This window comes from Lynx rufus, unplaced genomic scaffold (assembly GCF_022079265.1).
Source record: "Lynx rufus isolate CCGP_SWC_20201006 ecotype Redwood Valley unplaced genomic scaffold, mLynRuf1.p SCAF_11, whole genome shotgun sequence".
Classification (NCBI taxonomy): Eukaryota; Metazoa; Chordata; class Mammalia; order Carnivora; family Felidae; genus Lynx; species Lynx rufus.
This window is the reverse complement of record NW_025814825.1, coordinates 11,037,596-11,064,623: the sequence shown is the minus strand read 5'-3', so window position 1 is coordinate 11,064,623 and position 27,028 is coordinate 11,037,596. Positions and strand designations below refer to the sequence as shown.

Below are 27,028 nucleotides of genomic sequence, written 5' to 3'. Positions count from 1 at the left end.
ACCTGAGCCAAAATCAAGAGTTGGATGCTTAACTGACTGAGCCACCCAGGTGCCCGTGGCAGATTCTTAAAATACTAAACATATACCTCTCATGACTCAGCAATTCAACTCCTATTAAAGAACTGAAAACACATGTCCACCAATAAAACCCTTGAATTATATCTTAATAAAGCTGTTTAAAAAAAAAAAACAACAACTAAGGATGTTCAAATCTACCTACCTACCCAGTCCTGAGTGAAAGAAGCCAATTTATTCTTTATAATTCCATATGCAAAAAAAAAAAAAACTAACCTATGATAACAGAAAACAGATCAGTAGTGGCTTGGTGGGGCTGGGGCGGGTGGTGTAATATTGACTAGGAAGAGGCACAAGGGAGTTTGCACAAGGAAATAGAAATGATTGGTATCTTTCTATGCACTCATCAAAACTGCTTGAAAAGGGGGCGCGTGGGTGGTTCAGTCCATTAAGCGGCTGACTTTGGATCAGGTCATGATCTCACGGCTCATGAGTTTGAGGTCCATGTCGGGCTCTGTGCTGACAGCTCAGAGCCTGGAACCCATTTCAGATTCTGTGTCTCCCCCTCTCACTGCCCCTCTCCCACTCTCTCTCTCTCTCTCTCTCTCTCAAAAATAAACATTAAAATTAAAAAAAAAAAGCTACCTGAAAAATATATGTGAGACCTAAGTATTTCAATGCACATAAAGTGTATTTCAAAAATACCAATATAAAAATGAACAAGCTGATACATCTGTATATACATGACATATATGTGACTATGGATACACTTGTATGTCTACAGACTACATGTGGAAAATACTCACAAAACTGTTAAGCGTATGTACCTCTCAGATGTGAGGGTAAGGGGGTTAAAAGAAGGGAAGGACAATGAGTATATAGGACAACTTTGGGCTTTCCAGATATCTGTTTTAATTTCTTTCAAGTTTGTTCTTCTTTTGTAGTTTAAAACTATTTTAAAATGAGTTCACTAGATTTTCTTTTATTTTTTTTTCTTTTATTTTTTTTTTTAATTTTTTTTTCAACGTTTATTTATTTTTGGGACAGAGAGAGACAGAGCATGAACGGGGGAGGGGCAGAGAGAGAGGGAGACACAGAATCGGAAACAGGCTCCAGGCTCCGAGCTGTCAGCCCAGAGCCTGACGCGGGGCTCGAACTCCCGGACCGCGAGATCGTGACCTGGCTGAAGTCGGATGCTTAACCGACTGCGCCACCCAGGCGCCCCTAGATTTTCGTTTAAATCATACTGATCTTTGCATTTTCTTATTTAACATAATTTTGACTATACTTTGATGTTTCCACCAGATCATTAGCTGTACACAGGATTGAAGTGTAATTTTGCTATTATTATAACCTATTAATTCACTCAGAGGTAATTTTCTGAGTTTTGTTTCTTATATATATCCTGAAGGATGTTTAATGTAATTTGTTTCTTATCTGGTTCATAAATAAATAAATATTCTTTTTCTTTTCTTCAAAGCTCCTTGGTCCTAGATTGAGGGAGTAGGTTATCACTGATTGGTTATCTTCTATTTTACTTTGTCTCCATTTGAGCTAGACGCCTTTCTTTTGTATTAAGTTCTTGCTAAGATAGGGTTGTGGGGAAGATAAGTGGCGGAAAGGGCAAGATAAAGAAGGAATGAAGTCTAAGTCACATTCCCTTCGAATTCTATGCCTACTTAGCCTCATCATCCAGATATCTGCTTTTTCTCAACATCCCAGATACTATGCCCACATTTTACCACTACGTGGCCTGAGTCCAACTACATTCTAAACCAAAATAAACCATTTGCCTACACAGTGCAATAGGACATTAACTGGAGCCAGAGGCATTTTTCGTTCTTAACTAAAAGTTTTATTCATTTAATCTTTAAAACTTAAAATCTTTTAAATTCAACTGTTTTATGCCCCCCCCCAAAGTCAAAGTGCCTTAAAAGTAACAAAATATAAAATAGAATGTTTAGGTTAAAAATGGAGTGCATAATATTTCATCCAGACAGAAAGCATTAATGGATGCTAAAAATCAATGAAAAGTAGTACTAAAGTATCTCCACAAAAGATAACTACAAAAGCTAAGAGTATAGGGGCGCCTGGGTGGCGCAGTCAGTTAAGCGTCCGACTTCAGCCAGGTCATGATCTCGCGGTCTGTGAGTTCGAGCCCCGCGTCAGGCTCTGGGCTGATGGCTCGGAGCCTGGAGCCTGTTTCCGATTCTGTGTCTCCCTCTCTCTCTGCCCCTCCCCCGTTCATGCTCTGTCTCTCTCTGTCCCAAAAATAAATAAACGTTGAAAAAAAATTTAAAAAACAAAACAAAAACAAAAACAAAAACAAAAGCTAAGAGTATAGTATTACCTGGCAGATATCACCTTAACCAAGTGATCAATGTTAGGATCATAGTAATGGAACAAGTTGGCATCACGTGCCTCAAGATATGATCCACAGAGAAGAACACAAACTCGCTTCTGTGGCTTTCTCGTTAAAAATGCAGAACCTGAGGGGCGCCTGGGTGGCGCAGTCGGTTAAGCGTCCGACTTCAGCCAGGTCACGATCTCGCGGTCCGTGAGCTCGAGCCCCGCGTCGGGCTCTGGGCTGATGGCTCAGAGCCTGGAGCCTGTTTCCGATTCTGTGTCTCCCTCTCTCTCTGCCCCTCCCCTGTTCATGCTCTGTCTCTCTCTGTCCCAAAAATAAATAAACGTTGAAAAAAAAAATGCAGAACCTGAATCTAATCATGAGCAAACATTGAATAAATCCAAACTAAGTGACATCTACAAGAATAACTGACCCATATTCCTTGGAAACATCGGATTTGCAAGACTAAAGAAAAAACAACTGAATGCAATGCATGATCTGAGATTATCTTTTGATATACACTACATTAAAGACAATTGGTGAAATTTGATCAGTAGATTAGATAAGGAGAGTATCATATCCATGTTAGTTTACTGATTTTGATCTTTGTACTATCATTATATAAGAAGAGGTCCTTGTTTGTAAGAAGTACACATTTTAGTATGTCTGAAATGTACTCTCAAAGAATTCAGGGGGAAATCCATGTATGTGGAGAGAGAGATAAAGCAAACAAGATAAAACATTAACATTTGGGAAAACTTGGTGAGGGGTGTATGGGAATACTTTGAACTACCCATAGCTTTTCTGTTGCTTGAAATAAAAAAAAAATGTTTTTTTTAATGTTTTATTTATTTTTGAAAGGGAGACAGGGAGTGAGTGGGGGAAGGGCAGGGTGAGAGGAAGACAGAGTCTGACTCGGGGCTCAAACCCACAAACTGAGAGATCATTACTCGAGCCGAAGTCAGCTGCTTAACCAACTGAGGCACCCAGGTGCCCTCTAAAATTTTTAAAATTTTAGTAAAGTCCACAAGAAAGAAGTGGGAAGACCAGAGGCTTTCTCATTTCAAAGTGGAGCACATGACACTGCCTGACCTATGAATTTGATTGAGTTTCTGACTGAAAAGTCAAATTGGAAAACATTGCTTACATTGTCTTTCTGTGACCGTGGGCAGCATGTAACTTCTTCTTCACGGACAATTTTTACTAGAAATTATATTGAGCAGACATTAGCCTGTCAGGCCCTATACAACTGTATTATGTATCATAATGCATAGGACCTTAGGAAATGTGCACCAAGTAACTCAGCTTTCTGATGGTCCTAACTTATTTTAGTGAAGTGATCAAATATCAGAGGCTTTAAATAAACCCTGGACAGCTGGATTAAATTTCTGATGAAATGTTCTAACCTGCAGTGCAGTTATTTTACACCATCCATTAAGTGAGGGGATAAACTAGACTTCATGGGTAGGGTGATAAAATTAACATTTTGAAATAGTTTTTATTTATCTTAATCAAATAAACTCCAGATTTTTATAAGATTCATCAAAACCCTTACTTCAAGTCAATAATACTTTTGTAAGTGTTTCCCCATGGCTCTATAAATACTTTTACTTCATTTTTTTTCATTTCTTTATTTCAGTGCATCAATATTCAAGGTATCCATTCCTTGCCTCCAGTGTAGATGGAGAAGATCAAGTTAATCTCTGAATTTACACTTATTTTTTTTTTCAATGTGCTAACCTCTTATCAGAAATTTAAGATCCAATCCAGGAATCACTGGACGCTCTCCAACAGCTACATCTGGATTGGACAATCTACCGAAAACCTGAAATTTACTGCCTGTTACCCAGATTTCTTGACTGTCAAACCAAAACATTTTATAAGAATGTAAGAAAAGACAAGTAGTGTTAAAAGTCATCAGTCAAGAAAGAATACACATACACACAAAGGTAGAAAGACCAGAGAGACATAATCAAATGCAAGACGTGATCGAGGACTGATTGTTAAATCAGGAGGAATACAGCTAGAAAGGATTGTTGGGGGGGGGGAGGGAGGATAATTGAAAAGATTTTTAGATGGACAGTATCTTAGATTAGACTGAATCAATATTAAATTTATTTAGTGTGATCATTGTATTGTGGTTACATTGAAGAATATTCTTTTCTTAGGAGAGGTATGCTGAAGTATTTACAGGTAAAATGTCACATGCTCCAGCAAAAAAAAATATATATTTTTTTTAATTTTTTTTAACGTTTATTTATTTTTGAGACAGAGAGAGACAGAGCATGAATGGGGGAGGGTCAGAGAGAGGGAGACACAGAATCTGAAACAGGCTCCGGGCTCTGAGCTGTCAGCACAGGGGCCCGATGCGGGGCTCGAACTCACGGACCACGAGATAGTGACCTGAGCCGAAGTCGGCGCTCAACCGACTGAACCACCCAGGCGCCCCATACATATTTTAAGTATATAAAATAATACAGATGTTCAATGAATTTTTCTTTCAACTTTTTTGTAGGCTTAGTTTTTCAAATAAAAATTAGACAAAAATTAATCAAATTAAATGTATTAGATATGTATTCTGATTTCCACAGCAATTCATTAACACAGACTATTCAGACCTGGACGGAGGATTTGAGACAACACAGTTTCTCTTATACACAGATGTCACTATAGTAACATCTAACAGTTCCAACTTAACTGACTAAACTTAGGCCGTGATATGTATTAATTTGATCATTCATGAAACTAACATTTATTGAATTATAGGCACAAGGTATTACACTAAGATATCCTGGAGACCACAAAGTTAACTGCTGCTCTAAACCTAAAAGTTATGATTGTTCTCATAACAAAAACAATAATGATGGTGAAAGCTATCATTTATTGAAGATCAACTACATATGGGATAAATTAAGAAAATTAAAAATTATGCAAGCTGCCAAATAATCCTGTAGATTAGTTACTGCTCCCCTTCTACAAATAATGAAAATGTGTCTCAGAGAGTTCACTTAAAATTTCTTAGGTCATGCTTCAGATTCTACATCTCCCTTTCTCTCTCTAGCTCATCCCAGCTTTTGCTCTGTCTCTCAAAAATAAATAAAAACACTAAGAAAAAATGTTTTCTTAGGTCATATAGTAAATAGAAGAAGAAGAAGCAGAGCTTAACTCAGGGCTATGTGACATTAAAGGTCATGTACCTTCCTTTGGGTGCCGCTGATACAGGAGATACAGTTCAAATATGAACTGTAACTGTATGTTCAAAAATGAAAAGTAATCAAAAGCACTAAATATTTATGATATCAACATTTAAATACTCAGAAAATTTCGATACGTTTTTTCCTATTTTGTCTAAAGTAATTTTAAGCTTATTTCAAAAATTGAAAATTAGATAACTTTGTCTTTTTCTAAAGTAGAATGAATACATAGGATATTAAGTGAAAACATTGCTTTCTAAGAAAAAATACTTTCAGATATTTAAGATAATTTTTTTGATAATTTAGTGAGAACTTTATTATGTGACTCTTATCTGTAAGAAAACAGGCTTAAAAGATACATAGCCTGGAAACATCACTAAAACTTATATTCTGCTTCAGATGTCTTCATATCCATCTATCTTTGTCTCTGTACCCGAGTTTTTTTTTTTTTTTTAAGTTTGTTTATTTATTTTGAAAGAGACAGAGACAGCACAAGTGGGGAAGGGGCAGAGAGCGAGAGGGAGAGAGAAAGAATCCCAAGCAGGCTCCCTGCTGCCAGTACAAAGCCCGATGCAGGGCTGGAACCCACTAAGCAGGGAGATCATGACCTGAGCCAAAACCAAGTCTCAGATGCTCAACAAACTGAGCCACCCAGGTGCCCCTGTACCTGAGTTCTATAATTCAAACTAACCATCAAGTGTGAGATTATTTTTCATACCGATGATATTCTAGCTTTATTAATAGAATACTTGATTCTATAATATATTTATAAATAAAGGGGGAAAGAGAAATTTAGTGCTTTCAAGGTTTAAAGTCTTATTTCTGGAGCACCTGGGTGGCTCAGTGGATTAAGCATCGGACTTCAGCCCAGTTTATGATCTCGTGGTTTGTGGGTTCCATCCCCACATCCGGCTGTCTGCTGTCAGCACGAGCACTCTGCAGATCCTCTGTTCCCCCCCTCTCTCTGCCCCTCTCCCACTTGCACTCTCTCTCAAAAATAAATAAACATTTAAAAATAAATAAATAAATAAATAAATAAACAAATAAATAAAGTCTTATTTCTGATATTCCTCATGATAAAAAGCAGAAATTACATTTTTACAAGGAAAGAAAAGGCTTTCTGGGATATAAGTTTATACATTTCTTTTTATAATTTTTTAAATATTTATTTATTTTTGAGGGGGAGGGTAGGGGCAGAGAGAGAGGGAGACAGATGATCCAAAGCAGGATCTATGCCCAACACCAACAAATCTGATGCAGGGCTCGAACTCACAAACCATGAGATCATGACCTGAGCTGAAGTTGGACCTTAACCAACTGAGTCACCCAAGTACCCAGGTGCCCAGGTTTAATGAAAGAATGAAGTGAATACGCTGCTAAGAAAATACACATTTTCTGAAAGACTCAATAATTTTAGTAACATACATTACACCTTCAGATATAATAATATACTGATAAATTACTATATGCCATGCTGTCTTAACCACTTTACATGTATTAAAAAATTTTTTTTAACGTTTATTTATTTTTGAGAGACAGAGTGACAGAGAATGAGCAGGGGAGGGGGCAGAGAGCGAGGGGGAGACACAGAATCTGAAGCAGGCTCCAGGCTCTGAGCTGTCAGCACGGAGCCCAACACGGGGCTCAAACCCAGGAACCACGAGATCGTGACCTGAGCCAAAGTCAGACATTTAACTGACCGAGTCACCCAGGCACCCCACCACTTTACATGTATTAAATAATTAATTTAACTCTACAACAATCCTATAACCTTATGTGGGTATGTTTAGGTGTGTACTGTATTTAAAATTAAATACACACAATATATAATACTTAAACAATTTAGTTATTTAAAATAACCTGGTCCCTATAATAAGTTTATTGTTTAACATCTGGTTCCTTAGAACCATGAAAAGAACATGTGTTTTAATCAAATTCATATGACATCAGTAATTTTTAAAAATAGATGATAAAACAATAGCATCTCTTCTCTTAAAATCTGTCACGTGCAGAAAGTCCTGCTTTTAGTTCAAAAAGGATTCAGAGTCAGCCTTTAAAACAATAAATCAGGGGTGCCTGGGTGGCTCAGTCAGGTAAGTGTCCAACTCTTGACTTTGGCTCAGGTCATGATCTCGCGGTTCCTGAGTAGGAGCCCCACATTGAGCTCTGTGTTGGCAGTGGGGAGCCGACTTGGGATTTTGCCCCCCCCCGCCCCCCCCCCCACTTGTTCTCTATCTCCCTTTCAAAATAAATAAAAATAAAGCTTAAAAAATTTAAAAACTAAAAAACCACAATAAATCATCAGAACAAGTCAAAAAAAGATTCTATAATCTTTATTCTCTTGCTTAGGCCACTGTGGCAGGTAAATCTTATCATCAAATCTTTAAATAAACATTCTTAGAACATATTTTGGGCATTAAATTAATTACACTTGAAAATTAATTACAATACTAGTAACGTTTCGACAAAAATTTAGTATTTTTTATTTAGCTCTTTTTATCTGACTCTTCAGAATACATTCTAGTCCAGCACTATCAAAACACAAACACAGTATCAAATGAGCATAAACATTCAAGAAACAAGGTATATATTCTTTTCTTAGCTAGGAAGAATTCAACAGATTTTTTTTTTTTTTTTCTGGTAGCTTGAATGAAATTTTCCTCAAGCCCATTCACCCCACTTGGCTTTTATTCACTGATTCTTTGGGATCATTCCTAGAAATTACAGAATGAACATGGGCCTTGAGTCACTGGAAATGTACGTGCTCCAATAATAAATGAATGATTTGACTGTGTGTGAGCTTGGCTTAGTGAGAACCCAGCCCTGAAATCAGTCTGATCATCTCTGGGCAAAATGCTATATTACAATTTCTGGGTATGCAAACCAGAAGCCCCATGTGTGCCTTTGATCATGCGAATAAACACTGATGGATGAGCACACATCTTTGACAATTTTTGCCAGTTTATGACATAATGAGGAAAATAAGGACCATGTGTTGAATCATTAAACGAAATAATTAAATTTATATGACTGTCCTGTATTCTGAGATTATCTTCTTATAATTTATACGGATTTTTTAAAGCTAGTATTGCTTTGCGGATACTGTCATCACCCACTCTGAATTTTTTCCGCACTGCTCTATTATATTCAGAAGACCGGGATTCATTGCACGAGACTATGAAAGACTATCAAAATGGCATGCTTTTTTTCCTGAACAATGGTCAAGCTCCGCATGTGATCTATCACTTAAGTTTGCAACATGTTACTATAAATCATAGAGTGTTACATTATAACCAGAGTTAAGAAAAGTTTACTAATGATTTTTTTTTTTTACTAACTGAAACAAAGTTGTAGATAAGTGTGCAGAGAAAATGTTTTAGTAACGTTGTTATCTTCCTTGTCTCCTAGCTTAATGGGTTTTAAAAATAAACAAGGTAACTCAATGATATCAGATTTGGTACTTTTTTCAGCACTAGTATAGGTAACAATTTACAAATGAAGTAAATTTCCCTAGCTTGGCATTTTGTTTGTTTGTTTCATTCAAAGCATGTACAATTTGTAATTTTTTCATTTGTCTTTAATTTTGTTTTGTTTTGTTTTTTTGCCTGCCTTCCCTAAGTAATAGTTAACCTCTATGAGGGCAGAAATAATTTTGGTCTTGTACACCATTGTAGTCCCAGCATTTAGTAAATGCTAAGAAAATATTTATTGGATATAAATGATGTTGTTCAGGAAACTGAACTTACTGAGCATTTACTATGTGCCAGACAATGACGGTACTAGATATTTTGAATGTCACTATGTCTTGCAAATCAAGACCATGTATGAATATGATTTATTATTTATTCTCCTTTTAAAACATAATTCCTAAAGACCTAAGAGTAGCTATATGTGAGTGTCTTCTTCTCCCCTAGTGAGATACATGTCTTATGTCCCCCCCACCACCACTTGTTCTTTTCCTTTATCAGCATCATCAAGGAAGGAAGGAAACAGTGAAGAGTAGGGGCTGCCAGTGTAGAAGCTAGCAGGAAGATCACTTAGCTTTCATCTTTTCTTTTCTAAATAATCTGTAGACAGTTTCCTGGTTTAATATCCACTGACATTTCTTTAAATTTGTTCACTCAGTTCTTCCAAATACTACTTTGATGATATTTTGTAACCAAATAGCTAGAAAATATCCCTTATTGGCCTAGAAAGAGTGTGTCTAATTACAGAAGGTATAAATGTGGCCCATGCTCAGGGATGCCCATACTTTTTATTCTGAATGATTTTAGATTTACAGGTAAGTTGCAAACACTGTATGGGGTTGCTTATATACACTTCACCCAGCTTTGCCTAATGTTACTCTCTTACATAATAATGGCTTTAGTACTATTTTTGACCCTACTATACTGTCCCTGTGGTCACTAGTGATGCTGAATATGTTCTGTTTGCCCCTCTAGGTCCATACTCCATCTTATACACCCTCTTACATGCCACAGGAGGTTCACTGGGACATATTTTATCCGTATGCTCCCTTCCCTTTTGGCTTCTGATTGGATCCGCCAATGAAAGCAGCAAGAAACTGGAGGGCAGGGTATTTATTTCCAACCCCCCTACCTCCCGACCCAAAGAACTTTATTTCTGCAGAAACATCCCTTTACCAAATCCACAACAAAGCCCTGCGACATCTCTTCCACTCCAGTCATGCTTTATGCCTGAATACCTGCTCCCACACGCTGGTCTCTCCAGGCCTATGGGTGGTGAGAACTCTCTGCTGTCACTAACCCTGGGATGCTTTGACATCCCTAGATTTTTCCTTAATCTTACTTATGGTTCTTAAACAATTCCCTTTTTAAATTCCCCCTCACTACCCCCAAATAACTGTGCGATCTGATTTTTTTCCCAGGGACAATGATTGGTAACCTAACCAAAGTGATATTACTTTAAAATTGATTTTCTCTTAAGAAAATTTAAGGGAATATATCCTTTTACTCTGACACACCAAGTTGAGATTATTCATGTAAATGTTTCTACCAAACAGAGCTCCAAGTCATGCCATTCACAAGTGCAATTTTATGAATCAATCACTGAAATTACTTCATACGTTTAGCTTGCTCAAGAGTCAAGGAGACAATTACAGCACAGCCAATAAGCTGCCATGTATATATCACAGCAACTCTAGTGATAATCAATAGGGTTTCAGTTGGAACCTGTCCTCCAGAACCAGTGGGGGCAAGCATCTGTGCCAAGCCCCCCCCCCCCACCCCCATCATCTGATACCCATTCTGGCCATGAGTGCTTTGGACAGAAACTGTCATTTCAGTTAGAGGAAATTATCTCTCTCGGCAGGGATTGGAGGTCACATCTACAGTTTTAAATTATGAACTACAATAGAATAAATATGTTATCAACAGACAGATTGCTTAAAAATTAGAGGTATGAGACATACCAGGCAATTTCAGCCCCACAACTGGATTCAATATTTAGTTGGCAAGTTCAGAGTAGGATGGACAAGCTTCAAGTCTGCACCCAATTTCCTTAATCAGACTCTTCACCTATCCAACTGCTTCTCCACAGATAATGAAAGTGAAGATCAGCGGGGATGCCTGCAGCATCTACCCTGACAAAGAGCAGGGGACCCAGGAGATCTGAAGATCTAAGAGGCCAGAGTCAAAGCAAGCAGACTGGATCTCTGGCACAATGCCAAATGCAAAGAGCCAATTACAAAAGGAGACCAAGTTGTAACCTGTAGACTCCCGTCACCACTCTCCCAGGTAGCAGCCTGCTGGAACCCTAAGTCCTCACCCATAAAACCTTAAACTGAAGGTTGTGCTCTTCCCCCTCCCTCCCTCCCCAAGTATGGATTCAGTTTTCCTAACATCTCCTTCAGGGTTGTACCATATTCTACTTATTTTACCCATATCAAACGAAAATCTGACAGCATTTTAGCATTTCTACTGTGGAGCGAAGAAACAAAGCTTTCTTTGGAGAACAAAATACATTACAGCCAACAGAAAACTGAAGAAAACATTTTAAAATGCCAACATCAGGGGGAAATTATTATTTTTTCCTTTAAGGGCATTTCCCTACTCTTGTACAACAATTGATAGATAGAGGAAAGTGAGCAACAATTCAGTTCTGCTTTCCGTGGCCCATGAAATTCAGCCACCCACAGGCATTTATTTTAAAATAAGTCAGAGTCCATTGCCATGATTCAAAAAAGCAACACACAGTATATTTACTTCTGAAATTTATTTCAGGTGACAAGACACCCACAGACTAACAAAATAAACATAGAATTAAATAGTATTCCCAAAGCCCAATTCTACTTCTTAGCAAAGGCAGATGATGCTTTAGCTACCAAGCTTAGTCTATATTAGTGTCCATGTAATTGACCTCTTTCTCCTATACCCTCATTCCACCCCCTGCAAATTTGAGAGCCATTTTAACATCAGCACTAAAACAATTTCTCACTTGAAGATTTGAAGACAAAACACCTAAGATGGATACACCCAACCCAGAAAGTGTAAGAAGAGATGAAGAAATATAATCAGGGCTTTTGATGATATTAATTGTATAGTTAGAGGAAGGGAAGGAAGTGAGAGGGGGTGAGCGAATCAACATGCAGAAGAAAAACAGGAGGGGTTAATTTACCCTGAAAATAACCAGTATTCTATTTGTCCAGGCCCAATGAGAATCTGTGCCAAGCAATTTCATTCATTTCACGGTGCCTAGAACACTGATGACTGTGTGGTAAATATTAAACAAATACTTGTTGGTTGATGAAAATGTACATGGCAATGCCATACACACACAGGAAACAGAAACTCAAGGTGGTCAGACAAATTTGAAAGCAATGCAAGGTTTGGTTCTCCATGGTAATAACATTTTCAAGGCACACAACTGGGGAAGCAAATGAGATAAAAATTTGCCACATCCATAGCTCAACATGTTGTTCCTCTTTGAGTGCTAAAACTTTATTTGCAAAAGAAAAGCTAAGATTAGGTTTAAAATATTTTTAATAATATATACATAATATAATTTTAAAGACCAGTTAAGTTTTATTGCTTAATATGTCTTTATGATTTAAAAAGGTTACTTGCTCAGGTTGGTTACATTTTAAATAGCAATATACCACTTGAAACCTTTAACACATAAGCACCCATTTACTGAACTAAAGCTAGCCTTGAACTTTTAGTAAGCCATATGCTTTTAAATTAACCCTTCTAAATACTGTACAAAGCTCATAACACAGACTGTTAGCTTATAGCTGAATTAGGTTACTACTAAATACTCATTAGGCAAACTATTGAAAATAATGAAACCATGCATATTCCTACAGCTCTATGAAGCCCGAAATTAAAAATGATACAGTGAGAATTTGGGATTAAGCAATTTGGCTGATCTCAATGGCTTACACATTTTAAGTTGAACTAAAACCTCTAAGGACCTTTTCCTTTGGAAAGAAAAACCACACATTTTAAAATAGTATCTAATGGAAGGTCTATTAAAATCACAATGGATCATAGCTGTCAACTTCAAATAGTGTCTCTCTCCTTAAGAGCTTAAGTTTACACACTGGTGCAACACCACAAATGCAGATGCTACAAAGGGATCTACAGAGGAAAAACAAATTTTATTCACAACACTTTGCATATAAACTTTTCCTTCTGGAGACTTGTGTGGGGTTGAAAATAAAGGATGCTAATATGCACATTATGCAGCACATCAAGAAAAGAGAAAACACTTTAGTTGAGTGAAAATTCATTTATCTACTGAAAATCCGGGAGAATTCACATCCACTGTACTGCAAATTTACTCCTAAGTGACAGAAAAATACTATATGAAATGGAAAAAAAAATTAAATATGATTTAATCAATAGCTGATTACCTTTAAAACTTTGGGCTTCTTTTCCCTCTGGGGCCTCTTGTTTTCTTTTATAACCTAAAAAAAATCAAATTGCAAAATGAGCCTCCGTTTAAGAAAAAAAATTAGCTCCCACCCCCCCAAATTTTTTGGCTATTTCTCTAGAAAACTACTTATACCATTTAAAATCATCAACATGTTTGCTAGGCAGAACCTAAAGAGCTTATGTAAAATGTATACTTTAAAAGTCACTGAAAAAAAGCCTTGCATAAAGATGAAGTAGGGAAATACCCTTTTTTCCCCTTAAAGTCTGTCTTAATTAGCCTCTGCATTCTTCACAGCGAAGCCCACGAGGTAGCCATCTTGCTTGCTTCTGCAGAGGAAGCCTCTACAGTGGAACAGTTCTGCAAACTGCTTTTTGGTATTATTATCATGGTGTTTAAAGGCAGCCCTGGCCTGCCAGCACTGTAGACGTGCTGGGCATGCCTTTTGCAAAAACAGCCCCACAAAGAGTGCAGCCAATGGCAATGCAGAGCTTAGCAACTCCAAAGTGATCTTCTCTGCTAGCCTTCCTAGACAAAGGATCTCCTGTGCGGCTCCGCTCTCACCACAGGACACAGGCAGCCACAAGCTGCGACATGGAGTGCGCTGCAGAGGATCTGGTCGCGCCGAAATCACAGGAGGCTTCAGCAAAAACAATGCACACAAATCCCCCAGGTCTCCGCCATCGGATCGATGGCGGAGGCTCCCTGATTAGTAACCTCTTGGCGGCTCCGAGGGCAGGTCTGCGCGGGGGGAGGGGTGCGCGGCTCTGCCTCCAACGTACAGGAGATATAACTGAGCCGAGGGGGGCATTTGGGCTTGCTGAAACTCTGGAAGGTATTGTGCATTTTTACTTTATAAGGCAAGGCTAAATATTGGCGATATTTAAGGCAGGGAGGTTATGTGAGGACAGTGTAGGCTCAGCTGTTGGGCTGCGTGTCTCATTCCCCGGGAACCACACCTCTTTGCAGCAGGCGCTTTGCCCAGAAACACAGCAATTTGATTTCTGTCAATAAATGTCCAATGACAAAGGCGGATTAGAAAATACTAATGAAGCCACTTAAAAGGAAAAGGACAGGATGAGGACAAGGAGAAGGGGAGGAGTTTACAAAATATACTTGCCACTCTGAGTGGCTGGAGAAAAAAAAAGACTTCTCTCTTGCTCTGCACATTTCTGGTGACCTTCATTTCCCAGAGAAAATTCCTACTGTCCCAAGGTGGGCTCAAACCTCTGGGATAGAAGGGGCACCTTTGGCTCCTCTGTCTCCCAAGATCATCAGCTGTCACCGAGCATCTCCCGGTGGAGCTGCCAAGCGGGTCCCCACGTGGAGCCTGTCTGCGCAGCAGGCTGAAGTCAGTCGGGGCCACCCACTTCCCAGGAATTGGGAGCGAAGCCAGAGGTGGCACAGGCAGCCACCCACACTCACGCACCTGGACTGCCACTGTGCCCAGTGGGTGGTAGGCACTGGGAGAGCTGGGCACCAGAGCCAGAACTTGCCAGACCCTGAGAGTGGCAGAGCCAGAGGAGTTCAGCTCCCTCCCCTTAAGCCCCCTGGCCAGGCAACAGTGGCAGGAGAAAAAGAACCAAGACAGCTGCTGTGAGCTGGCAGGTCTCAAGGTCACTGCCAAAATGTAGTGAAGAGGCCAGTCACAGTCCCATCATAGCCACCTTGACAGCTGCACAGATCTTGGGAAGACAGCCTCAGCTCCATCCTCCCAGGGCCAAAGTTTCAGCAACACATTTAGGGGATTGGCAGGAGGGCCTCCCTTGCTGCTCAGCCAAAGATGGGTTTTCCACTTGCAGTTGGATTCAGAACAGATTCCCACAACCAGAAATCAGGAACAGAGCGAGGGCCGGAAGGCCTGTATTTCATCACCCTGGATTCCTAGCCTTTCGGTTTGCCACAAAAGCACGCTTTTCTTGTTAGGATGGTAAGTCCAACATGCACTCTTTTCCGACTTTAAACTACCTCTCTCTCACCTACCCACCCTCAAATTTTTAACAAATGTTAAAAAGCAAGCCTCCTGGTAGCAAAACCAGTGGATTCTGACCTATCTACATCTTTCAGGGCAACTTCAAGCACACTGTGCCCACACCAAGAAGCTCTCTGTGGTGAATGAAGCATCCACAAAGCAGGTAGGAAAACAGGACATAATACAACAAGATTTGAAAACGGCCCTACATTTCTTTTTCTTTGAAGTTTGTGTGTGTGTGCATGATAAAATATACATAACATAAAATCTGCCATTTTAACCATTGATAAGTGTACAAATTTAGTAGCATTACATTCATTCACAATGTTGTGAAACTATTCCCCCCCCCCGCTCCATTCCCAGCTCTGTTTGATTATCCCAAACAGAAACTCTATATCCATTCCACAATAAGTCCTCATTCACCTTCTCTCAGCCCTTTCTACCTTTTATTTTGCCTTCTGTCTCTATAAATTTGCCTATTCTAGTATATCATATAACTGGTGTCACACAATAGTTGGCCTTCACTTCATGTAATGTTTTCAAGGTTCATCCATGTTCTGAGATTGTCACAATTTCATTCCTTTTTTTTTTTTATAAGATATTTTTTTAAGTTTGGGGCGCCTGGGTGGCTCAGTTGGTTAAGCATCCGACTTTGGCTCACGTCAGGATCTCAGGGTTTGTGATCTGGAGCCCCGCATCGGGCTCTGTGCTGACAGCTCAGAGTCTGGAGTCTGCTTCAGATTCAGTGTCTCTCTCTGACCCTCATGTCCTCACACTCTGTCTCTCTCTCAAAAATAAATAAACACTTTAAAAAAAGATATTTTTTTAACATTTATTTATTTTTGAAAGAGAGAGAATGAGCAGAGGAAGGACAGAGGATCTGAATTGGGTTCTGTGCTGATAGCAGATGTGGGGCTCCAACCCATGAACCGTGAGATCATGACCTGAGCTTAAGTGACTGAGCCAACCAGGCGCCCCAGAATTTCATTCCTTTTTAAGGCTCAATAGTATTTCACTGTGTGTATATACACCAAATTTGTTTATCTGTTCTTCTGTTGATGTACATTTGGGTTGTTCCCACTTTTTGTCTATTGTGAAAAATACAGCTATGAACATGGGTACGAGTTATCTATTTGAGTCCCTGCTTTTAATTCTTTTAATATATACCTAGGAGTAGAATTGCTGGATCATGTGATAATTTTGGATCATATGATAATTTTAATTATTCAAGGAATCACCAAACTTTCTATGGTGTCTATACCATTTTACATTCCTGTCAGTGCATGCAAGGGTAGCTCTACATTTCTTAAAGTTCCTTGCATTTCAATTACAAATAATGCCTCTCCCCCTTGAATACTTGAATATAATTTTTAAAAAGTATCAACATTTTCCCAGCTTGATTGCTCAATATTTAGTGAAGTTGGCCATGATATATAATAAATCATATGTTGAAAATCAACCTATTACCTAGGTGATCCATGTTCATCTCAATAAAACAAAATCAGGCTCCAAGTGTTAGGTGTACCGAAAATCCACATCAGTGAGAAGTCAGTCCCCTTTTTAAAGCCCCACTGACAGAATTTTCACTGCATGGGATACTCATGAAGTCATACAACACTGCACTTGGCAACCTAAGCAAACATTGGAAGTCTGTGTGCAGTGTTCTGCAAAATGAATTAATAAATAAAGCCAAAGCTCATCTCAGCTAAATATGAGGGTTAATTAAAGTGACCAGAGCTAACATTGACTCAAAATAGCCAACTGATACTATACCATGAAGATCTGCACTTGTTTGAACACAGAATAGATTGGTAACCTGCATTGGTTGTGACCATCTGCTCTAAATCCTATACTTAGTGATTTGTCAGTCTCTCTACTCAAGGCTTAGGTGATGGCAAGCTTTGATGGAGAAAATAATCAGACATGGCTAGCTGAGAAATTGGAGGTCAGGAAAGCCATTCCCACTCTCTTATCACTCAGGGCAAAGTACACACCACTAGATTGTGTTGGAAAATGGCAGATCAGAAACTAAGAAACCCTGTGTTGTAGTCTTACTTACTCAGAACTTGCTTTTGTCACTTAAGTCTATTTGTTTTTCTCACAAGAAATCATGGTTATTAAGTTGCATGAGTTGTACTTAATTTTGTAGTAACTTCTAGGTTCTTTCAAATATTACAAAATGGAATCTCTTTTCTCTTAATCCCATGATTGTAGGGGCGCTCAGTTAAGTGTCAGACACTTGATTTCAGCTCAAGTCGTGGCTCTGCATCAGGCTTCATGCTGACAGTGTGGAGCCTGTTTGGAATTCTCCCTCTGTCTCTGCACCCCTCTCCCCTGCTAAGGCTCACATATGCACTCTCTCTCCAAATAAATAAACAAACTTAAAATTTTTTTTTGAAATCGAATGATTGTAGAACTAAAAGAGAACATCAGAGAAAAAAATTGAGTCTAACTACATTATTTCATAGATAAACTAAGGCTCAAAGAGGAACTTAATTCACACTACACAGGAAGTTAGAACTTGACTTGAGCTGAAGTTTAACTGTCTACACTGCTTTGTCTATAACTCCTCTTTGTTTTCAATACCCAACAATAGACATTGGTAAATATCCCCCAAATAACTTTTAAGGTTGAAACATCTTCAAAACTACACACTCTGGGAGCAGGGGGCCTGGGGGACTCTCTTGGTTGAGTGACTGACTCTTGCCTTCCACTCAGGTCATGATCCCAGGGTCATGGAATGGAGCCCCACATCAGGCACTCTGAGTGTGGAACCTGCTGGGGATTCTCTCTCTCCCTCTACCCTTCTCCCCTGTTTGCACTTTCTCTCTCTCCCTCTCTCTCAAAATAAATAAATTAATTTAATTTAATTTTAAAAAATGTTTAAATTTTTTTAATGTTTATTTTTGAGAGACAGACAGAGAGAGAGAGAGAGAGAGCACAAGCCAGGGGAGGGGCAGAGAGAGAGGGAGAGACAAAGCAGGCTCCAGGCTCTGAGCTGTCAGCACAGTGCCTCATGTGGGGCTCAAACTCACGGACTGTGAGATCATGACCTGAGCCAAAGTCAGATGTTTAACCAAGTGAGCCACCCAGGCACCCCTAAAAAAATTTTTAAATGCAAAATCCTACATACTTCGTAGTGGCTCATATTCCTAGAAGACTGGTATTTAAATGAATATTACATTAAATGTGCTTTTAAAAAAATAAATCTTGTGCCCTCAGAGATAAATTTATGAATAATTTTAAAATTCTACTTTTCTTTCTAAGCATAAGCCATTCTGCATCCACAAGAAACTAGACATACAAACACCACCTAGGAGGAATTTTCTTCTAGGTTAATCTCAGGAGTGATCATGCTTTCTCAAATTGGACACCTCTGTAGCACAAAATCCTTCCAGTATTACCCCACTCCCCTCTCCCATAAAATCCTTCTATATTTCCTTTCTTACACATTGTTGGGGAGAGGGGGTCATAGCTTTTGTAGTGATACCTGGGTAAAGATATTTTAAGTACCGTACTTTATAAATTTCCAATCATTAAGAATAAGAAAAGGATGGCTCATATTGTTCACAATTCTTACAGAGATCTTAAAGTTAGCTTGGTTTTATTTCTTGTGAGACACAGAAACCTTAGGTTAATGGGAGATCTTCCTGGGTGATTGGGTAAACAATAATAGTCTGGGTATAGGTGGCTGATCTCCTCACACAGCCTTCCCTGGCTTCTTTCCGTCCCCCACTTCCTTCCCTGAGGCTTATCTGCAGTGACCCTTTTTTCCTTCTAAGGGGCCAGGTCTACATAGGGTCTTCCCATTCCCTCTAGCAGTCCTGCTTAGTGCTGGTAAAAGTAACTGCTTTTTGGGGCCCTTGGGTGGCTCAGTCAGTTAAGCGTCTGACTCTTGATTTCAGCTCAGGTCATGATCTCACGGTTAGTGTGTTGGAGTCCCACATTGGGCTCTCTGGGTGGTGCAGAGTCTGCTTGGGATTCTGTCTCTCTCTCTGCCCCTCCCCTGCTTGCTCCCTCTATCACTCTCTCTCAAAATAAATAAACGTTTTTAAAATTTTTAAATAAAAAATAAATAACTGATCTTCAAAAATAAGAATTAAGGAACAAGTGAATGATGGTCTTCAATAATTGCCAAGGGAGAACTGTTGTCAGTGAGGGGAAGCAGAGATAATGCCAGAGATTAATGGGGCTGAAATATCACCTCTCCCTAGTTTCTCAACAATTCTTAGTACTAACTTCAAATTGACAAGCTTACTCCATTACAGTCTAAAGCCATAATTTGGACACAGAAATCCAAAAAGAGTATCTATAGGTGCTTGTCAAAAACAAATCACAAAGAATGCTGATATTTAGAAAATGTCCCTTTTTGTGAATGATATATTGAAATTTGCTTCTTATTATTGCTAGTCTGTCCTGTGTATTTTATATCAATAATATCTTTAAAAAAGAAAAAAAAAGGAAGCTCTCTATCTTTGGGCTCCTTCTCCACGTGCTAGAGAGCCGACACTAGATAGCACTGAACCCTCAGTTTTTAGATAATCCTATTGTCTCATCAAGTCTAATAGCAAAATCATAAAAATTCAGTTTCTCTGAGAAGCTCTAATCATTTTACATACACACAGCTTCTTTCCTGAGGTTTAGATCTAATTATCTCCCAAGTTTAACAAAATCTAACTTAAAATTGTTGAACAACCTTAAAAAACTCCACATCCAAAAACATTTTCTTTGAAACTTGTTAATTCATTTTTTATAATGAACCTTTCCATTTAAATCTTTAAACAGCTTAATAATAATAACAAAAAATAAATAATCAAAACCCATACGATGACTTCATAAATGTTGGGGACTTCCAATATGCAGAAATGGTGCTAGGCCTGGCCCTCAGAACCTAACATCTCAAGGGGCGCTTGAGTGGGTCAGTTAACCATCCAACTTCAGCTCAGGTCATGATCTCACCTCTCATGAGTTCGAGGCTCATGTCAGGTTCTGTGCTGACAGCTCACAGCCTGGAGCCTGCTTCTAAATCTGTGTCTCCCTCTCTCTCTGCCCCTCTCCCACGCATGCTCTCTTTCTCTCAAAAATAAATAATTGTTAAAAAGAATTTAAAAAGAACCTAACATCTCAGGAGAGACACAAACAGACAATCATGATGCAGTATAGAATGGGGATGAGCCCAGAAAAGCTATGAAAGAGAAGTCTTCCCAGAGGAAGTGACATTTCCACTGAAACCTAAGGAGGATAAGCAGGAGTTGGTGACATTTAGAGGGAGGGAAGAAATGTATGTGCCCCCGATGAAGGTTCACAGCATGTGCAAGGACACTGGCAGCACTATGGCTATGGAAAGTCACACTGGAGCATGGCTGTGAAGGAGCTAAGGGGACAATGAATATAAGAGGCACATGGATAGATGTAATCAGCTTTTAATTCTCTACTTTTCCAGTTTGAAATGTTACTTTTTTTGTACCGTTTTCCATAATTAGTCCTTTCAAAAGCCAACAATGATGCTCCTATTAAATTCATCATCACAAATAACAGCTACTTTTTCAAAGGAAGAACTAAGGAGGGGTGATTGGTTTGTCTTAGATCTGAAAACCCTTACTTTTCAACTAGAAATCACCCTTGTATAACTAAGTCTCCTAATCAGAGAAAAGTATATTTTGAAAATGAACGTATGCAAAATTTTTTGTTGAGACAAGATCAGTTATTCAAGAAAGGATAACTCCTTTAGTTCTTGAACTCATTTCCTAGAGTTTCATACAATCTATGGAGAAATGTATTTGTCTGCCTAGAAATAAGTTATATTCTTTCAGCAGGGCAACTACCGGACAGATGTTTTTGATGTTTGGAGTAAAGGGTGCCCTTTGTTCATCCCGGTAATGGAACAGAGAATAGCAACTATATTGGAGCCACTTCATACCTTTGGTGTTTCTGATTTAATGAATAATTCTTTTTCATGGAACTTAGCTCAGGTTGAGAGAAGACAGGAATTACCACTTTTTTCAGGGAGAACCAAAAAATAAATAAAACCAAAAAACTTGCCATTGAGCCTGTAATATTTTTATAATAGTAGAATGCCTAGAATTAATTTTTCCCAAAGTCTGGTTTTCCTGACAGCCAAATACTTATTCAATGGACACATTAGTTCTTATGTAACATAATAAATAGGGCACCTGGGTGGCTCAGTTGGTTAAACATCTGATTTCGGCTCAGGTCATAATCTCACAGTACCTGAGTTTGAATTGCACGTCAGGTGAGCTCAAGCCCCACTTTGGGTCAACAAGAACCCTGCTTCAGGAGAACCACACTTCTCTCTCTAAATCTCTCTCTCTCTCAAAAATAAATAAATAAATAAATAAATAAATAAATAAATAAATAAGACAAATAAAATAAAATGTCCTCAAGGTTCTTCCTACTTCTTACTAGGTCCTCAGTTCTTCTAACTTGGCACCACTTTTGTGTTTGAAGGTGATCCTTTTGAACTTTTGCAATATAAAGCCCTTTAGGAATACTTTGTGAAGTCCGGAGAAGATATACTTGCCGTAACAAAAGAACAAAAAGGTTATTTTCATCACAGTTCACCTTAGAAATCAACAGGTATAGAGCTCAAGCTTGTAGCTGTGCTAAATGTGCAGATTTAAATAAAAAAACTTGCATATCTTTATTAGGAATGTTTTAGCATAAATGATTATAATAGTGTTTCCATAGATACTTTTTTCTTTTTTTTAAAAGATTTATTTTTAAATAATCTCTGTGCCCAATATGGGTCTCAAATTCACAACCCAGAGATCAAGTTGCATGCTTTACCAACTAAGCCAGCCAGGGGCTCCCATAGATACTCACTCTTAGTGACTACTTTAAAAAATGCAGTTTCCCCCAAAATGTGTTTGATTTACCTGACTTCCGAATACTTATTCAATTGCCTCTTGTTTAAAAAAAAAAAAAAAATGGTTCTTTTTTTTTTTTATTTTTTATTTATTTATTTTTTATTTATTTTTTTTATTTTTGGGACAGAGAGAGACAGAGCATGAACGGGGGAGGGGCAGAGAGAGAGGCAGACACAGAATCGGAAACAGGCTCCAGGCTCCGAGCCATCGGCCCAGAGCCCGACGCGGGGCTCGAACTCCCGGACCGCGAGATCGTGACCTGGCTGAAGTCGGACGCTTAACCGACTGCGCCACCCAGGCGCCCCCCAAAAAAATGGTTCTTAATGTTTTACTATTATTTATAAATTGTGAATGCCCATCATTAACTCTTTAAACTGCATCATTTGAGAATGAGTCAAACTGCATTCACTGATGCTGTAATTAAAATTTTAACTTTATGAACATAAAGCCATATTTTATAGGGCTACTTTTTGCTTCATCATAATAAATGAAGTGTTAGTGGGTTTGGGGGGATTAAGGATTGCTATACCCACCAATTCTCTTAATCACTAACTATGCATGTAATAAAAGAAAATTACTGTAGACATCTTGAAAAGAAAGTTTTGGGGCACCTGGCTGGCTCAGTCAGTGGAATGTATGACTCTTAATCTCAGGATTGTGAGTTTGAGCCCCATGTTGGCTATAGAGATTACTTAAAAATAAAATCTTAAAAAAAGAAAGAGAGAGAGAGAGAGAGAGAGAGAGAGAGAGAGAGAAGTTTTATTTCCTCCTGGCCTATACATCTTAAATATATTTTTAATTTTTTTTAATGTTTGTTTTTGAGAGACAGACAGAATGTGAGCAGGGGAGGGACAGAGAGAGATATCAAATATCAAAATATTTGAGGGGCTCAAACTCACCGACTGCAAGATCATAACCTGAGCCACCCAGGAGCCCCAACCTTAAAATATGATATTATACAATATCAAAATATTATCTTAAATAAGATCAGTATGTCCCTGGTGGGTCCAAGTCCCAACTATACTATTAAATATGGGAACTTGGGGTACCTGGGTGACTCAGTTGATTGAGCATCTGACTCTTCATTTCGGTTCAGGTCATGATCCCAAGGACATGGGATGGAGCCCCAAGTTGGGAGCCTGCTTAAGAGTCTCACTCTCTCTCTCTCTGCCCCCTCCCCCACTCGTGCTCTATCTTTTCCAAAAAAGAAAAAAAAAAAATCTTTAAATATGGGACCTTAACCAAGTCAACCTCCCATAGACTCAGTGAAGGACAATGCTGACATTAGGTTTAAATGTTGAAATGACTATGAAAAGCATGTGATATGGTGCTTGGCTTTCAGGCGGTTCCATTACAGCAGCCAAGAACCATGACTGTCATTAGTTAAGAAAACTGTATATGAAAAACAATGTAATAAAAAAAAAGTAAAGAAACAAGTGTTGGCAAGGATGTGGAAAAAAAGGAACCCTCGGGCAGTGTTGGTGGGAATGCAAACTGGTGTAGCCAAGGTATGGAAGTTCCTCAAAAAATTAAAACTAGAACTACTATATGATCCACTAATTCCACTACTGGCTATTTACCCAAAGAATATGAAAACACTAATGTGAAAGGATACATGCATCCCAATTTTTATTGCAGCATTGTTTGTAATACCCAAATTATGGAAGCAACCCAAGTGCCCATTGGGAGATGAACAGATAAAAGAAGATGTGCTATATATACACAGTGGAATATTATTCAGCCATAAAAATTAACGGAATCTTGCCATTTGCAACAAGGATGGATCTAGAGAGTGTAATGCTAAATGAAATAAGTCAGTCAGACTTATTTGACCATATGATTTCACTCATATGTGGGATTTAAGAAATGAAACAAATGAACAAAGTAAAAAAAAAGACAAAACAAAAAAAGACTCTTAACTCTTAGGAACAAACAGATGATGAGTGAGGAGGTGGGTAGGGGGATGGGTGAAGTAAGTAAAGGGGATTAAGAGTACACTTAATATGATGAGCCCTGGGGCGTCTGGGTGGCTCAGTCAGTTAAGCCTCCAACTTCATCTCGGGTCATGATCTCACAGTTTGTGGATTCGAGCCCTGTGTTGGGCTCTGTGCTGATAGCTCAGAGCCTGAGCCTGCCTCAGATTCTGTGCTCCCTCTCTCTCTCTCTCTCTGCCCCTCCCCTGCTCATGCTCTGTCTCTCTTCCTCAAAGATAAATAAACATTAAAAAATATATATATGTACATATATGTATATGTATATATATATACATATATATATATATATATATATGATGAGCCCTGAGTAATGTATAGAATTGTTGAATCACCATATTGTACACTTGAAACTAATTTATAACACTATATGTTACCTATATTGGCATTCAAAAAACAGTAATGAGCAATTAACGTTAATTTAATATAAAAACTGAAGATATTTAAGAACACACTGTTTGGGGACATCAGAACCTCTCCCAGATAAATCTAGTATCAACAAGATTTCTGCTAAACTTGGGGCATTCTAATTCCACCATTCCATCATAACATAATCTTACATTTATTAATTTAAAAAGAATATAAAGGGGCGCCTAGGTGGCTCGGTCGGTTAAGCGTCCGACTTTGGCTCAGGTCATGATCTCACGGTTCATGAGTTGGAGCCCCACGTCGGGCTCTGTGCTGACAGCTCAGAGCCTGGAGCCTGTTTCAGATTCTGTGTCTCCCTCTCTCTCTGCCCCTCCCCTGTTCATGCTCTGTCTCTCTCTGTCTCAAAAATAAATAAATGTTAAAAAAAATAAAAAGAATATAAAACTTTCACTGTGATTGATAATAGAATTGATAGTTTGGAAAAACCGTCCCGCTAAAGACAATTAGAAAAGCTGCACAAAATATAAAAACATCTGATAGAAGGCATAGGAGAGTGTAGAATTACCATACCAAGATTCAGAGGGGAATGAGTCCAGGAAGGGTAAAAATATTTTAAGTAAAAATATAAAATTTGAGAGAAAGAGGTAAAAAGCTGGCTAAAGAGAAATGTAACCTTGGAAGTAAAATATAGAATCAGTGGAATTGGCAAACTCAAAGAGTTTCAATATTTGATTCATATCAAAAAAGAATTATAGTTTTGGGGGCGCTTGGGTGGCTCAGTTGGTTGAGCGTCCGACTCTTGGTTTCGTCTCAGGTCATGCTCTCACAGTGATTTCAAGTCCCATGCTGACAGCACAGAGCCTGCTTGGGATTCTCTCTCCCCTACTCACACTCTGTCTCTCAAAACAAATAAACTTAAAAACAAAGAAAGTATTATAGTTTTGCAAAATGAACCTCTAAGACTCTTAAACAACATCTATTTCAAAGTTTCACAAGTCCGAAAGATAGCATCAATGCCCTTAGCATGACTATTCACAACCAGTCTGGCTCTAGGTTCCCCTCCTCCACATCCTCTGGCTTCTTCACCTCCTGCTTGTTGCCTTCACTTGAGAACATGGTGGTTAAAATGAGCACATACCATCCAAGCCAAGGGTTCTTTCAAATCCCAGATCAACTGTGTGGTCTTAGACAAGTTACTTGGCCTGTCTAAGCATCAGTGTCTTTATTTTTTTTTTTTATTTATTTATTTTTTTCAACGTTTATTTATTTTTGGGACAGAGAGAGAGCATGAACGGGGGAGGGGCAGAGAGAGAGGGAGACACAGAATCGGAAACAGGCTCCAGGCTCTGAGCCATCAGCCCAGAGCCTGACGCGGGGCTCGAACTCACGGACCGCGAGATCGTGACCTGGCTGAAGTCGGACGCTTAACCGACTGTGCCACCCAGGCGCCCCTCAGTGTCTTTATTTTTTAAAAAATTTTAAAGCTTACTTATTTATTTTGAGAGAGAGAGAGAGAGAGAGAGAGAGAGAGAGAGAGAGATTGTGTGGTGGAGGGGGAGAGAGATGGAGAGAGAGAGAATCCCAAGCAGGCTCTGTCCTGTCAGAGCAGAGCCCAAAGTGGGGCTGGAACCCACGAACTGGGAGATCATGACCTGAGCCAAAATCAAGAGTCAGACTCCTAACCAACTGAGCCACCCAGGCACCCCTTCAGTGTCTTACCTTATACACTGGGGGAAGAACGTATACTTGATAGAATTGTTGTAAGGATTAAATAAGACAATGAGTATGTCAGTAGATGATACAGTATTGGGCACTAAGTAAGTACTCAAAACATGATAGCTGTTATTAACCCCTTCAGATAAATGCTTACTGCATACCAGTTCCACATCTATGTTCACTATCATTCAACCCAACCGACATTTGTTTGGTGGCTACCCAATGCCAAACACAGCATAGGGAGGGACATGAAGGGCAGGAAAAAAAATCCTGGCCTCTTCAATCAACTCAAGTGATGTTTCAAAAAAAAAAAAAAAAAAAAAAGATTAACGCTCAGGTCATGATTTGGTGGTCCCTGAGTTCCAGCCCCATCGCAGGCTCTGTGCTGACAGCTCAGAGCCTGGAGTCTGCCTTGGATCCTGTCTCTTTCTCTCTGCACCTCCTACGCTCTTTCTGTCTCTCTCAAAAATAAATAAACATGAAGGAAAAAAAAAAAAAGATGGGCCTTTGGGAAATGCTTCAGTCATAAGAGTGGAACCTTAAAGAAGGGACTAGTGCCTTATAAAAGAAGCTCCAGAGAGATCTCCTAGCTTACTCTACCATATAAGAACACAGTGAAAATGCACCAGCTATGAACTATGAAG

General features: G+C 38.9%; 1 protein-coding gene across 1 annotated transcript in view; it reads right to left on the bottom strand.

The window, feature by feature from the left end:
• Nucleotides 1-27,028, bottom strand: part of TET1 (tet methylcytosine dioxygenase 1) — a 123,588-nt gene that overhangs the window by 78,594 nt on the left and 17,966 nt on the right. The window contains exon 2 of the mRNA XM_047072861.1: nucleotides 13,430-13,483. Coding sequence (XP_046928817.1) covers nucleotides 13,430-13,483 — 54 coding nt within the window. The remainder of the gene's footprint in view (nucleotides 1-13,429; nucleotides 13,484-27,028) is intronic.